Below are 15,898 nucleotides of genomic sequence, written 5' to 3' on the forward strand. Positions count from 1 at the left end.
AAAGGGTGCCTTAGGGAATCAGAGTGTCTCATAAATAAAGATGGGCAAAGGTCCACCTTTTGGACCTTGAAAAGGTCTTTGGACTATGAAAAGCCTCGGCTGAAAATTGTCAAACAATTTCAGAATAATGTTCCTCAACGTAAAAAATTGCAAAGACTTTATTATATATCATCATCTACAGTGCATAATATTATCAAAATAGTCAGGAAAACTAGAGAGATCTGTGCCCAACTTTCGATGCCTATGATCTTCGGGCCCTCCAATATAGACTCAGGAATACTTACAAAAAGCACTGTCTGTGAACATGCCATCCAAAAATGAAAGGAAGAAGAAGCAATATATGAACATGGTCCAGAAACGGTGATGACTTCTCTGGGACAAAACCCATTAAAAATGATCTGTTGTAAAGTTAAAAACTGTTCTTTCGTCAGATGATTTGAAATTTTACATTCTTTTTGGCAACCATGGGTGCAACATCCTCCTAACTAAAGAGGAGAGGGAACTTCCGGCTTGTTATCAGCGCTCTGTTTAAAAGCCTACATCTCTGATGGTATGGGGGTGCATTAGTGTGTATGGAATGGGCAGCTAGCACATCTGGAAAGGCACTATCAATGCCAACAAAAATATATCAAGGTTTTAGGATCAGGCAAGAATGGGACAACGTTCCTCCCCCAAAACTCCAGCAACTGATCTCCTCAGTTCCCAGATGTTTACAGAATATTGTTAAAAGAAGAGAGGACACTACACCATGGTAAACATGGACCTGTCACTAATTTTTTGAATTTGGGTTGTAATTTGGCTGCTTTTTGTTCTTCTTTCCCAACTTTTTTGAGACATGTTGCTGCCTTCAATTTCAAAACTACCTTTTTATTTTCGTAAAATGGTACATTTTCTCAGAGTAAACATTTGATATGTTTTCTATTTTTTATTGTGTATAAAATATGGGTCGATGAGATTTGCATTGATTTGCTGATTTTATGCATATTTTACACAGCATCCCAACTTTTAAAATTGGGGTTGTAAGAGAACACTGACTATATCCAAGAGGGATGGCTTGTTATAAGAGAACACTGACCTCTTCCAGGAGTGATTACATCATATGAGAGTACTGGCCACATTTGACTGATGACGTAGGATTGGCTATGCCCAGGAGTGGTCACATCATACATGAGAGCATTGCCCATTGTTAGGAGTGATTACATCATATATATATAAGCATTGGTCATGTCTAATAGTAATGGCATCATATCTAGGACTAGTCATTGTTTTTGTCAAGAAGTGATGACATCACATCTATGACTATTATAAATGTCTTCTGCAATTGATTAAATCATATCTGAGAACTTTGGCAATATTCAAGAATTATAATATCGTATAAGAGAACATCACGTATGGGTGCTTTGGCCATGTGTAGGAACTTATGTGAAAGCCTTGCCTATGACCAACAGTGATGACTTCATATCTAGGACTATTGTGTCCAGGGTGATAACACCATATGTCAAATCCCTGCCCTTGTTCAGGAGTGATGACGTCACATCTAGGACTGTTGTCTATGTCCATGATTAATCACTTCATGTTGCAGTCTGCAGAATGAAGGATTTCAAGACATGAGGGATTTGTAGTTCATCTGTAGTTGGAGGGTAGATTGTTGTTCATTTCCATCTGTCAGGTATTTTCTTATTGATCATATTTCTGTCATGTTCTTCTGAATGTTTTACCTGCTTGTTATATGTCTTTATGTCTCCTATGGATTTTATATTCATTGTAATACTAATCCTTATTTATATAACTCTGCTGTACATCACCCATCCAGACATGATTAGTGGTAAATGGGATATACATGGCAGTTCAGTAATCTCCTTATTGCTGTATACTTCTTTCCAGGATTATTTCCACCAAGTGATCTGTATTACTGAGAGAGAGAAGTTTGTGGTTCCGATCCGAGCCATTGGCGCTCGTGCCGTGTTAGACTTTCCAGATGAGTTAAGTTTCCAGGTGTGTCCAGTGAAATACAATTCCCAGAAAACTTTGCTGGTGCGAAACATTGGGAATCGACAAGCTTGCTTCCAACTTCTGACAGAGAGGTACGTGTGAGGGCATGCAGCGACAAGGGTTCTGACACAGAGGTACATGTGAGGGCGCCCAATGTGAGGGGTATTATCACAGAGACACATGTATTAGAGGTGCACAGCATGTGGAGTACTGACCAATATGCCCCGTAAACAGTACTTTTAGTTTATCAAGCACACGGGGCACTTAGTATACCCAACACTCAAGGGATACAGTTTACCCAGCACACAAGGGATACAGGTTACCCAGCACACAAAGGTATCCAGTAAACCCAGCACACAGGGGATCCAGTATACCCATCACACAGGGGATCCAGTATACCCAGCACACAGGGGATCTAGTATACCCAGCACATAGGGGTATCCAGTATACCCAGCGCACAAGGGATGCAATGTACTCAGCAAGCACACAGAGATATCCAGTACACCCAGCACACAGTGGTATTCAGTACACCCATCGCACAGTGGTATCCAGTGTACCCAGAATGTAGGGGTATCTAGTATATCTAGTCACAAGCGATCTAGTATACCCAGCATATGAGGGATGCAATGTAAACAGGGGTATCCAGTATACTCAGCGTCCAGAGGTATCCAGTATACCCAGCCATAAGGGATCCTGTATACCCAGCCATAAGGGATCCTGTATACCCAGAACACAGGGGATTCGGTATACTCAGCACATGAGGTACCCAGTACACAGCAGGTCCAGGATATCCAGCACACTGGGGTATTCAGTATACCCAGCACATAGAGCTTTCAAGAGACCCAGCTACAGGGAATCCAGTATGCCCAAGCAAAACAGGAGATCTAGTATACTAGCACACAGGGGATCCATTCTATCCAGAGCACAGGGGATCCAGTATACCCTGCACACAGGGATCTAGTATACCCCACACACAGGGGATGCAGCATATCCAACGCACAGGAGTATCCTTTACACTCCTGCATACAGGGGATCCAATCACACCCCTGCACACAGGGAAGTATCAGTGGCATCCAATCACACTCCTCTTTTTTTGTGTTGAGAAGATGAAAAGAAACTTCTGATAGGATAAACCACATTTGTTTCATTTGTTCTTCATTCATAAATGAGACCCCCCTCCATATGTTGACCATTTTCTCTCCATGTGCTGTAGCCCATTCAGTGTGGAGCCGTTGTCAGGAACACTGGACATTGGGGACAGCATGCAGGTGACGGTCGAGTTCCAACCCCTGGAAGTTGGAGATCACAAAAAGAATCTACTGATTTACTATGATACAGGTGAGTGATGGAAGAGTGTCCAATGGTCTATTGTGAGCCAAAGAAAGGTTGAAGTCAGAAATTACCAAATATGGATGTAAGGAGGGACCATGTCCATCTATAAATCATAGATTTCTCAGTGATAGGAAGAATGGATCTGACTGTCACAGACAGGTCTGGAAAGATTTATTTCCCCATTGTGAGGATAAATTAGAAGTTTCCACACCAGTGCTGTAAATCTTGGCACAGAGGCTGTAAGGATATTACACACAACACAGTCTATGCCTATATGATAAGCGCCTAGTTACAACAGGTTCACACTGTATCGGGGCCTGCCTGCTTTGTTTGTGTGGGCACAACAGCCCATTCATTTGAATGGGCTGCTGTACCTGCAGGAAACACAGGGTAAAAGTCTCTGACCCTTTCTAAAAACATGGCCGCAGCACCATATGGATTCACGTACCTAAAAAAATACAAAATTTTCCAATGGGTGCGGGTCTCATTAAGAATTATTGGCACCCGCCCACATCTGCAAAAGAGCAAATGCGTGCGATTAGCATGTGTTCCCTGACCTGCACATTTGTAAACCAAGGCTTAGGGGATATAAGTGGTCAGTTAATGTTAGGTAAAGTACAACTAAACAAATCCAAGATCGAATTGCTATGTGATGCACAAGCCTCATAAGAAAAACATGGTTTACCTGTCATAAATGAGCCAGATCCTCCATTTCTTGTGGCTCAAATTCTCCCCCTTCTAGACTGTTTTATGATAGGCCATAGCTCTACTTCTAGGCCAGATTCACACTTCTGCGCTTTCTCAATACGCATTAATGCGTGTAACTTCCGTTGCAATGGCATTCCAACACACCAACGCACAGCTATATTGTAGCACACTGCCATACACAGCAACGCATGACAGTGTGTTACCAAAATAGAGCCATGTTCAGTTTTAGACATATTATTATGTGTTCACAGCCCAATATTTCGATTTAGCGCAAAGCAGGGTAAGGCGTAACTTAACACTTGATAATGCACAGTAAAGAAGTACATAGTCCCTTATGAAGAGGAAAGGGGTTAGGTTCAGTGAAGGGGTCATTTTTAGGCACAGGTGAAGTATTAGGGGGAGGGGCCTGTCGGGACAAAGGTGGATAGTAGATCATGTATTGCGCCTCACTTTGGGGTTGGTTTACTAAAGACAGATAGACTGTGCACTTTTCAAAGTGCAGTTGAACTTTGCAAGTGCAGTTGCTTCAGAGCTTAGTAAATGAGGTAAAGTTTCACTTTACAAAGAATACCCAATCACATGCAGCAGTTTTGCTTGCACATGATTAGATGATGGAAGTCATCAGAGGTTCTGCTAATTTTCTAAGCTTTGGAGCAACTGCACTTTGTAAAGTGCACATTCTATTTGTATTTATTAAATCAACCCCTTTATCACTTTTGGGGAGATTTACTAAAATTGATGCACATAGAAGGTGTAGCTGTGCATAGTAATTTTTCAGCTTCTAGGTTTTAGCCCCTGTTCAGATTGGCGCAATTAGACATGCGATTTGACAGGTCAAACTTCATGTCAAATCGCAGCCTATTGCCGGCAATGGGATAGTCGCAATCGGTGCGCTTTGGGGCACCGCACCGATCTCCAAAATTAGTTCCTGGACTACTTTTAGTGACTTTGGGGGCAATTTCAATAGACATCTGTGCATGAAGCTGCACAGATGTCTTTGAAGTCGCACCCAAAGTCGGACTGAAATGCGGCTTTGAAATCCTGCGAGTTCAGATGAATTTGCACAATTTCATAGCCACGTTAAGTGTGAACGAGGGGTTATTGTCAAAGCTTAATGAACAAGCTTAAGTTAGAAGCTGATTGGTTACTATTTACAGCTGCACCAGATTCTGTGTGCACAGTTTTAGTAAATCTCTCTTTATGTGTCACCTAACTTGTCCCTCCTTGTCATTGAAAAAAGGGGGGAAAAAAAGAGTTAAAATATATAAACCCTAAAATGACCTTCTCTTATTTGCTTCCTTTTTGTCTGTTAAATACCCAATCTAAAGTGTTTTTGTTATTACTGTTCAGAAAAATACCTGTTAATCCTGACAGAAATCCAGCGAGTTTATATCTTCCTGTGCTCTTTGCCTGTCATGCACTCATATCATTTACATTGTTCCCAGTTCTCTCTGAGGACTACAGAGTACCTCCTCTGTTAGGAAGATGAGGAGAATGGGAGCAGTTCTGTAGTCGTCTCCTAAGGTGACAACATTGGTCCTCCATAAATAAAATACAGAGAAAAGCGTTGTTACCCTAGAACAGGAAGTGTGTTACTGGCAGGACCACAAGGTAAAAATAAAGGAAAAAAGAGGCTAAAACAAAAACTAATTCAGCCACCACATCTAAGGACTGGTTATAGAAGAAAAATAAATATAACAGGGGATGTACCCTTAGAGTGAGCAGAATTTGATGCCTTGTTGGATTTTGATCTAATGTTCTCACATCGCTCTTGACCTCTGAGAACTTTCCTATCTAGGCGCCAGTGGCAGGACAAGGTCCTTTAAGCACCCAAGGCGAAAAGGCCAAAGTGTGCCCCTTCCCCTTTCCCCTTCATCAGCTGTGGGCTACTTCCTTTTTTGCGCCCCTCCTGCTGAAATTCCCAAGGCAGCTGCCTCTTCTGCTATCCCTCTTGGCTTGGCCCTGCCTGGCGCTCTTGTTGTACCCAGCTATTCCACGCACTATAGAATTGACAGTGTCTGCTCTATGCTGGCACAGCAGATCCAGCTACATCAGGATGTCCAGTGTGATCCTATGATGGGATCAGTGTTATCTCTGCTGATAATTGCCCCTATCAGAGCTCACATCAAGCTGTCCGCTTTGTGGGATAAATTACAGTTATCTGGCAACGTTATGTGTGAGACACAGAACAGGAGGGATTGTGTGTAAATGCATGTTACTTTTATGACCTGCCCCATCCCATCTGATCCTAATAATTCACATTTGTGTATAATCTACAAGTCTTCCAGTGATGTCATCACAATGTTTGTCTCCTTCTCAGGGGAAGATATTTGTGTCGGTCTTCATGGCGCAGCGACTGATATCAACGTGCGGCTAGACAAGAACTCGCTAACCATTGAGAAGACCTTCTCATCTTTAACCAATCAGAGAACAGTTACCATCTTCAATCGCAGTGACATCATAACTCACTTCCAGTGGAAAGAATTTGCCACCTGTCAAGAGGAGGAGGCACAGAAACAAAGGTCAGAATTCCACAGAGTAGTTTATTTGTCTCCCTCCCACAGTGGTGAGATTTCTCTGCAATAGTTTTTGTCTTTTTAACCCACCTACAATGGTGAGATTTTCCCGCTGCAATTTGTTTCTCTGCCCCTTCCACAATGTTGAGATTTCCCTACAGTACTTTGTACCTCTGCTCCTCCTACAATGGTGAGATTTCCCCAAAGTAATTTGTTTCTTTACTGCTCCCACAATGGTGAGATTTCCCTGCAGTAGTTTTTTTCTGCCCCTCCCACAATGGTGAGCTTTTCCCCTGCAGTAGTTTGTGTCCCTACCCCTTCCACAATGGTGAGATTTCCCTGCAGTAATTTGTGTCCCTACCCCTTCCACAATGGTGAGAATTCCGTGCAGTAATTTGTGTCCCTACCCCTTCCACAATGGTGAGATTTCCCTGCAGTAATTTGTGTCTCTGCCCCTTCCACAATGGTGAGATTTCCCTGCTGTAGTTTGTGTCCCTGCCCCTTCCACAATGGTGAGATTTCCCTGCAGTAGTTTGTGCCCCTACCCCTTCCACAATGGTGAGATTTCCCTTCAGTAATTTGTGTCCCTGCCCCTTCCACAATGGTGAGATTTCCCTGCAGTAGTTTGTGTCCCTGCCCCTTCCACAATGGTGAGATTTCCCTGCAGTGATTTGTGTCCCTACCCCTTCCACAATGGTGAGAATTCCATGCAGTAATTTGTGTCCCTACCCCTTCCACAATGGTGAGATTTCCCTGCAGTAATTTGTGTCCCTACCCCTTCCACAATGGTGAGATTTCCCTGCAGTAATTTGTGTCCCTGCCCCTTCCACAATGGTGAGATTTCCCTGCAGTAATTTGTGTCTCTGCCCCTTCCACAATGGTGAGATTTCCCTGCAGTAATTTGTGTCCCTACCCCTTCCACAATGGTGAGATTTCCCTGCAGTAATTTGTGTCCCTGCCCCTTCCACAATGGTGAGATTTCCCTGCAGTAGTTTGTGTCCCTGCCCCCTCCACAATGGTGAGATTTCCCTGCAGTAGTTTGTGTCCCTACCCCTTCCACAATGGTGAGATTTCTACCTGCAGTAGTTTGTGTCCCTGCCCCTTCCACAATGGTGAGATTTCCCTGCAGTAATTTGTGTCCCTGCCCCTTCCACAATGGTGAGATTTCCCTGCAGTAGTTTGTGTCCCTGCCCCTTCCACAATGGTGAGATTTCCCTGCAGTAGTTTGTGTCCCTGCCCCTTCCACAATGGTGAGATTTCCCTGCAGTAATTTGTGTCCCTGCCCCTTCCACAATGGTGAGATTTCCCTGCAGTAATTTGTGTCCCTACCCCTTCCACAATGGTGAGATTTCTACCTGCAGTAGTTTGTGTCCCTGCCCCTTCCACAATGGTGAGATTTCCCTGCAGTAATTTGTGTCCCTGCCCCTTCCACAATGGTGAGATTTCCCTGCAGTAATTTGTGTCCCTACCCCTTCCACAATGGTGAGATTTCCCTGCAGTAGTTTGTGTCCCTGCCCCCTCCACAATGGTGAGATTTCCCTGCAGTAGTTTGTGTCCCTACCCCTTCCACAATGGTGAGATTTCTACCTGCAGTAGTTTGTGTCCCTGCCCCTTCCACAATGGTGAGATTTCCCTGCAGTAATTTGTGTCCCTACCCCTTCCACAATGGTGAGATTTCCCTGCAGTAGTTTGTGTCCCTACCCCTTCCACAATGGTGAGATTTCCCTGCAGTAGTTTGTGTCCCTGCCCCTTCCACAATGGTGAGATTTCCCTGCAGTAGTTTTTTTCTGCCCCTCCCACAATGGTTACCTTTTCCCCCGCAGTAGTTCGTGTCCCTGCCCCTTCCACAATGGTGAGATTTTCCTACAATAGTTTTTCAGTGCCCCTTCCACAATGGTGAGATTTTCCTACAATAGTTTTTCAGTGCCCCTTCCACAATGGTGAGCTTTTCCCCGCAGTAGTTCATGTCCCTGTCCCTTCCACAATGGTGAGATATCCCTACAATAGTTTTTCACTGCCCCTTTCACAATGGTGAGATTTCCCTCCAGTAGTTTGTGTCTCTGTCCCTCCCACAATGCTGAAATTTCCCTGCAGTAGTTTGTGCCTCTGCCGCACCCACAATGGTGAAATTTCCCTGCAGTAATTTTTGTCCCAGCCCCTCCCACAGTGATGAAATTTCCCTGAAGTTGTTTGTGTCTCTGCCCCTTCCACAATGGTGAGATTTCCCTGCAGTTGTTTGTGTCTCTGCCCCTTCCACAATGGTGAGATTTCCCTGCAGTTGTTTGTGTCTCTGCCCCTTCCACAATGGGGAGATTTCCCTGCAGCAGTATGTTTTTGCCCCTTCCACAATGGTGAGATTTCCCTACAATAGTTTTTCACTTCCCCTCCCACAATCGTGAGATTTCCCTGAAGCAGTGTGTGTCTCTGCTCCTCCCACAATAGTGAGATTTCTTCCTGCAGTATTTTGTGTTTCTACCCCTCCCACAATAGTGAGATTTCCCTGCAGCAGTGTGTGTCTCTGCCCCTCCCACAATAGTGAGATTTCCCCCTGTATTTTGTGTCTTTGCCCCTCCCACAATGGTGTTATTCCCTGCAATAGTTTGTGTCTCTGCCGTCCCCACAATGGGTATATTTCCCTGCAGCAGTGTGTGTCTCTGCCCCTCCCACAATGCTGAGATGTCTCTGCAGACGTTTGTCTCTGCTTCTCCCACATTGGTGAAATTTCCCTACAGCAGTTTCTCTGCTCCTCCCACATTTGTGAAATTTCCCTGCAGTAGTCTGTGTCTCTGCCCCTCCCACAGCAGTGAGATTTCCCTGTAGCAGTGTGTGTCTCTTTCCCTCCCACAATAATGAGATGTCTCTGCAGACGTTTGTCTCTGCTTCTCCCACATTGGTGAAATTTCCCTGCAGCAGTTTCTCTGCTCCTTCCACATTTGTGAAATTTCCCTGCAGCAGTGTGTGTCTCTTGCCCTCCCACAGCAGTGAGATTTCCCTGTAGCAGTGTGTGTCTCTGCCCCTCCCACAATGGTGAGATGTCTCTGCAGAGGTTTATGTTTCTGTCCCTCCCACATTGGTGAGATTTCTACCTGCAGTAGTTTGTATCTCTGCCCCTCTCACAATGGTAAGATTTCCCTGCAGTAATTTGTGTTCCAGCCCCTCCCACTCGGTAATCATAAATCTAAACTTCTCAGTTTTTTGAGATTCCCAGTTGAATCTATCAATATTCTTGTGGGGAGATGTGTTAGAAGTCAGCTTGTGATTCAAATTACCAGAAACAATGCAAATCGAAATTGTTCATTCTGGATGGAGTTGAGTTGGATTGTTAGAGTCAGTCTAGACTGTTAGGGTCCGTCTTTCAGCGGCAGTCCTGGCAGCGGCGGCTTCCTCCCATGTTGGGCTGCCCTGTGTAGTCGGGGGCACCCAGCGGTCAGTAATTCAGCCTGACTCCACATACACACATTGTCTGATTAGATCACATAGATTGGAGGAACTCCGAACATAAACATAAGAGTCTTAGCGAGCTGCAGCATATCTGTCGCCATTGTACATGTTAATGCGAAATGGCAACTCTGCACTAATTGCTCTTCTTCTCCATCTAATATTTAACATTCGGATGAGCCATTTCTGAGCCATCCGCCCCGTAATTCCTGCAAAGTGCTGCCTGTCAGATCGGGACCTCTCATCCGGGGGATGCAAGCAGCGTGGAAGGGTTAATAGGCGCCCTACATCTGGGCCATGGTGTGCCTTGGAGGTACACAGCTGAGAGACGGCTCCCCTCTGCTCCATATTTAATGACATTAGCCAGAGATGAATGCCCCTGTGCTGAAGAAAGCACTTTAACTAACAGCAAAGTGTCCTCACTTGGCCGGCCGCTGTGCCTCCTATGTGTGTACAATGAGGGGGTGGGGGAGCACTGCGAGCCAGCTGCTGCAGAATTACCACAAGTCCCAGCATCCCCGTAGTCTGGTCTGTTCACCTTATAACAAATGACTTGTGTGGAGCTGCACAATGCTGGTAGTGCTAGCCCAGAGGTCATTCAGAATGGGAGGTGCCGTTAACAGGGAAGATAGTTCCCAGCCCTCCAAAAAATGCCTTTTTAGAAATCTTTTCAGAACTCATACTCCCATAATTTCACATAAACCACCGTTTTGAAGCCACAAAGCTCCTTTTTTAAATGGTCACTGAGCCACCCTAAGGAACAGAACCTGCGAGGCTCTGAAACGTTGTCTGTTTGACCTATGTGAAATTATGGGGCTGATTTACTTAAGGCAAATAGATTGTGCACTTTGCAAACTGCAGTTGCACTCTGCAAGTGCAGTTTTTTCCAGAGCTTAGTAAATGAGGTAAAGCTTCACTTTGCAAAGAATACCAAATCACGTGCAAGGAAAATAAAAAAAAAGCATTTTTGCTAGCACGTGATTGGATAATGACAGTCAGCAGAGCTTCTGCTTATTTACTAAGCCCTGGATCAACTGCTCTTGCAGAGTGAATCTGTACTTAGGAAAGTGCACAGTCTATTTGCCTTTAGTAAATCAAACTCTAAGTGTTCTGAATAAATCTGGAGGCATTTTTGGAGTGCTGGGGCCATTCTTCCTTACTGCTGGTCTGATCACCTCACATGAGTCATAACCTTCTTCTCAGCTGGGTCCAAGAGGACAAAGGCCATAGTAAATTAAGTTTTACTTTGTCAGTGTTTGCATATCTTTGAAGGAAAAGAGTGTCTCCTGCCAGCATGCTGCAGAGAAGCAACCTTGTTCTTCTCTGCATGGATTCAAAATGCCCTCTGCTGACTCAGAGCTAGAACTCTCCGATCAGCAAAGCTCATATTCCCTATTGAACAGAAGGACCCTTACTCTCTGTTTGGAAGTAGCCGTTACTCTGCAGAGATCCAAAACACCCCCTACTGGGTGAGAGCTAGAGCTCTCCAATCAGCAAAGCTCGTGTTCCCTACTGCACAGAAAGATCATTGCTCTCTGTATGAGGAAGCAGTGGTTTCTCTGCAGAGGCCCAGTTATCAAAGCTCATGCTTTAAGCTGATTGGAGAACTCTAGTTCTGACTCAGCAGGGGTGTCGGATCTCAGCAGAGAAACCACTATTTTCACATAGAGAGCAAGGTTCCTTCTCTGCAGCATGCTGGCAGGGGGCGGGCTTTTCTACTTAGGCTTTGGCTGCTTTATGAATAAAACCAACAGTAAGATTTTGCACAGCTTTTGTTTGATGCACCTAGTATGTATGTAACGGAACAGGGCACCCCTGACTGGGTACCTCCGTTGACAGATGCTCCTAGTGTTTCCCGAGGGCTCCAAGCACTTCACCAGACACCGTAACCACTTCAGACCCCACGAACCGCCACAGCTTGGTTAGGGTCTCGCCGTCTCCTACCCACCCTGGACCTAAGACAAGGCTCCAGGTTCCCGTGGGTGAACCTCTCTTTCCCCAGAGAGTGCAGCAGAACAAGCTCTTACACAAGCTCTTACAAGAGCTTAGTGATTTTCTAAGGGAGTATGGAAAACCATAGCAATCCCATGCAGCATATTCCCCCAATAAGAGTCAGGACTCTAGATTGAGGGTGAAGTAACTCTAGAACAACTTTATTGAACAAGAAACAGACTTATATACAGTTTTCACCCACAAGGTTACCGCCCAAGTGGACCTTGTTGAAGACTGGACATGACATTCACAATCCAATAGGAACAGAGTTTTACACTCTCATACAGTGTACACAATCCCCTCTGGCTGATTACAGTAGCATATACGGATGAAAGTGTATACAGGAACTAAACTAATTATCTAGCCATCTGGACAGAACAATGTGAGGTCATTAACATTTACCAATGGAACAGACAGGTAAACTTTAACACAATACACATTCCCTTCCAATACACAAACAATAGGGAAGTCTGCGAATGACAGTCTTTGTGTCTCTCTCACAGCCAAGCATGGAATACACTGTGTAAGGTGGTATTAAATCTTCATATTTCTATATGAAGATTTTGCTGACAAATATTGAAGCAATCCAAACCATTACTTATTATCTGTCTTTCACTCATAGTGACGGTTAGTACCGTCACAATGTATTTAGCAAATTTAAACTAAAAGTTAATTTAGGCTTTAATGACACACAAATCTGTGGTGTGGGATCTGAGAGAAGGCAATGTGGAATCTGTTCTCTGACCTCCAGATTCTGCACAGACCTGAAGATGGAGGAAGAGGAGGAGACAGATCGTTTTCTGGAAGAATGCAGAGTGGATCCCACCCTCCATGAGCGTCTTTCCCTCCTCAGCCGCACTTTCTACAACCGCAAAAAGATGGTGGAGACAGACTCCATGCTGTTCTCGGACAGCGTCTTCCATATAGAGCCTGTGGTAATTCCAAGTGTCCAGAATGTTCCTCCATGTGTTATCTGTTGGCTGGTGTAAACCTTACAAAACTTTTCTTCACAATAATTGTGCTTAGACACCTCTCATTGGTCATAATTTACTCTGTAGGGAGGACTATAGCAGTGTCTGGTCAGTGCCCTGGATCACTGCCTGATACCTATCCTGAGCTGAGCATTGATTGTCCAGATCATACAAGGCACAGAAATATACATATCATGTCACTAACACTAAGGCAATATTTATGACAAGCAGTGCAGAACTTACAGCCATGACTGTCCTGCAGGTGGATATCTGAACTGTACTGGTTGCTATTACTTCCACTTTAATTCCCATACTTCCTTGTGATTCCCTGTTCATACACCTTGCTGCCTCTGTGTTATCCTCGCCCAACGAGACCTGACCAGAGACCCTGGGGTCAGGAGTAGAGGTAAGCAAAATTGTGAGCTTGTATTCAATATTGCATTCAGACCACCATAGGTAATGCCCAGATGTGATGCTGAGCCCCTTTGATTGGCAGAACAGAATTCAAATGAACGAAAGGGGTGAACCAAGAACAGTCAGACTGGAGAGGAAAGGGCTAGAAGATGCAGGATGTCCTGCAGCTTGGAATTGAGGTGGGCTGTGTCTGATTTGCTGAAGCTCCTTGCCATCAGCGGTCTAAAGCCAGCCATAGATGGTTCAAATCTCGCCCGGTTCAGCAGGGATCAGCCAAGATTCTAACCATCTAGGGGCAGGCTGACTGTATCCAAGTCAATCCATCAATCGACTTGGGCACAACCAGCATGTCGGATTTTTACATGCGATCCCGCCAGGAGAACACAATAGCTCCGCAGGAGGGATTCCCCTATCAATACTGACTGTGTTGGTGGGGGAATCGAGCCACAGGTTGCAGGAAAGAAAATCGCATCATCCACGGCCTACTTTAGAGCTCCACACTATACACACTACTGGTGGCAAGATCTTATAATATACATACAGTGGGGAAAATAATTTGATCCCCTGCAGATTTTGTAAGTTTGCCCACTTACAAAGAAATGAAGGGTCTATAATTTTTATCATAGGTGTATTTTAAATGACAGAATATCAACCAGAAATCCAGAAAAAACACATGACACGAATGTTATAAATTGAGTTGCAGTTCAGTGAGTAAAAAAAGTATTTGATCCCCAAGCTAAACATGACTTGGCATTTGAATGAGAAACCCTTGTTGGCAAGCACAAAAGTAAGATATTTCTTGTAGTCGGTTACCAGGTTTTCACACATCTCAGAGGGGATTTTGGTCCACTCTTTTTTACAGATCTTCTCTAAATCCTTAAAATGATTGTAAAGCCTTTCAGTTTTTTTGTTTTTAAATAACAAACATATTATACTTACCTGCTATGTACAGTGGTTATGCACAGAGCAGCCCAGATCCTCCTCTTCTCGGGTCCCTTGCTGGTGCTCCTGGCTCCTCCCTTCTGCCAGGTGCACCCACAGCAAGCAGCTTGCTCTGGGGGCACCCAAGCAGGCACGTTCACGACCCATGGCTCTGTGTGTCTTTTCACACACAGAGCCACGCTACGGCACTGCCCGCTCCATCTCCTGATTGTCTCACTGGCTGTGATTGAAGAAACCTTGCAACTTTACAACCAATTTAAGGTTTCTTGGCTCCGTCCATAAATTTTCTGGAGACTAACCAGGCCACTCCATGACCTTAATGTGCTTCTTCTTGAGCCACTCCTTTGTTGCCTTGGCAGTATGTTTTGGGTCACTGTCATGCTGGAAGACCCTTCCACCATGACCCATCTTCAGTGTTCTGGCTGAGGGAAGAAGGTTCCCATCCAAGATTTTACAATACATGACCCCATCCATTGGCCCTCCAATGCGGCAAAGCTGGCTTGTACCTCTAGCAGAGAAACAGCCCCAAGGCATGATGTTTCCACCTCGTTGCTTAACTGTAGGGATGGTGTTCTTAAGGCCCTTTCACACAATCAGACTAATCGGGTCCGCCTATCCGTTTTTCAGGCAGACCCGATCGGGCCACCCATTGATCTCTATGGGAAGGCAGACGTCAGTGGACATGTGTCCACTGACATCCGTCAGGCATCCGATCTGACAAGATCCGCTGAAAACAGACATATGGCGATACTTTCGCCATCCATATAGCGGGTCGGATCGGATGGGATTGGATGAAAACGGACAGGCTGTCCATTTTCACCTGATCTCCCCATAGAGAAGAGCGGGACTCTTAACAGGTCTGTCACAGCACAGTGATCGGAGAGGGGACCTGTCATCTGCCTGCTCAGTGGGGATCAACGGAGGGATCCCCGCTGAGCAAGCGGAGTCTGTCCAAAAGGATCCGCCCCGTGCAAAAGGGTCCTTAGGGTCATAGTCGGCATTTTTCTTCCTCCAAACACGGCAAGTTGCGTTAATGCCGAAGAACTTAACTTTGGTCTCATCTGACCACAGCAATTTTTCCCAATCCTTCTCTGAATCATTTCGATGTTCATTGGCAAACTTCAGACTGGCCTGTACATGTGTCTTCTTGAGTAGGGGGACCTGCCAGAATTTCAATCCATGGCGGCATATTGTGTTACTAATGGTTTGTTTGGTGACTGTGGTCCCAACTGCTTTGAGGTCATTCACAAGGTCCTCCCTTGTAGTTCTGGGCTGATCCCTCACTTTTCTTATTATCATCCTTAACCCATGAGGCAAAATCTTACATGACGCTCCATACTGAGGGCGATTGATAGTTATTCGCAAATGGAATAAATATAAAATAATTGCTCCAACAGTTGTCTCCTTCTCACCAGGCTTCTTTCTGATGGTCTTGTAACCTATTTCAGCCTTGTGTAGGTATACAATATTGTCCCTGACGTCCTTTGAAAGCTCTTTGGTCTTGCCCATGATGGTGAGGTTTGAATGGAAGAAAGAGATTCTGTGGACAGGTGTCTTTTATACACATAACAAACTTCTGAAGAAGCCACATGG

The 15,898-nt window shown here is 44.9% G+C and overlaps 1 protein-coding gene across 1 annotated transcript in view; it reads left to right on the forward strand.

Annotated features, from left to right (window-relative positions):
• The window catches only part of HYDIN (HYDIN axonemal central pair apparatus protein), a 140,344-nt gene that overhangs the window by 10,937 nt on the left and 113,509 nt on the right, over window positions 1–15,898 (forward strand). Inside the window, exons 5-8 of the mRNA XM_082269560.1 lie at window positions 1,885–2,084; window positions 3,206–3,330; window positions 6,353–6,554; window positions 12,730–12,913. Of these exons, the coding sequence (XP_082125686.1) occupies window positions 1,885–2,084; window positions 3,206–3,330; window positions 6,353–6,554; window positions 12,730–12,913 (711 nt within the window). The remainder of the gene's footprint in view (window positions 1–1,884; window positions 2,085–3,205; window positions 3,331–6,352; window positions 6,555–12,729; window positions 12,914–15,898) is intronic.

The sequence above is a fragment of the Pelophylax lessonae genome (genome assembly GCF_965119305.1).
Source record: "Pelophylax lessonae genome assembly, chromosome: 10".
NCBI classification, from domain to species: domain Eukaryota; kingdom Metazoa; phylum Chordata; class Amphibia; order Anura; family Ranidae; genus Pelophylax; species Pelophylax lessonae.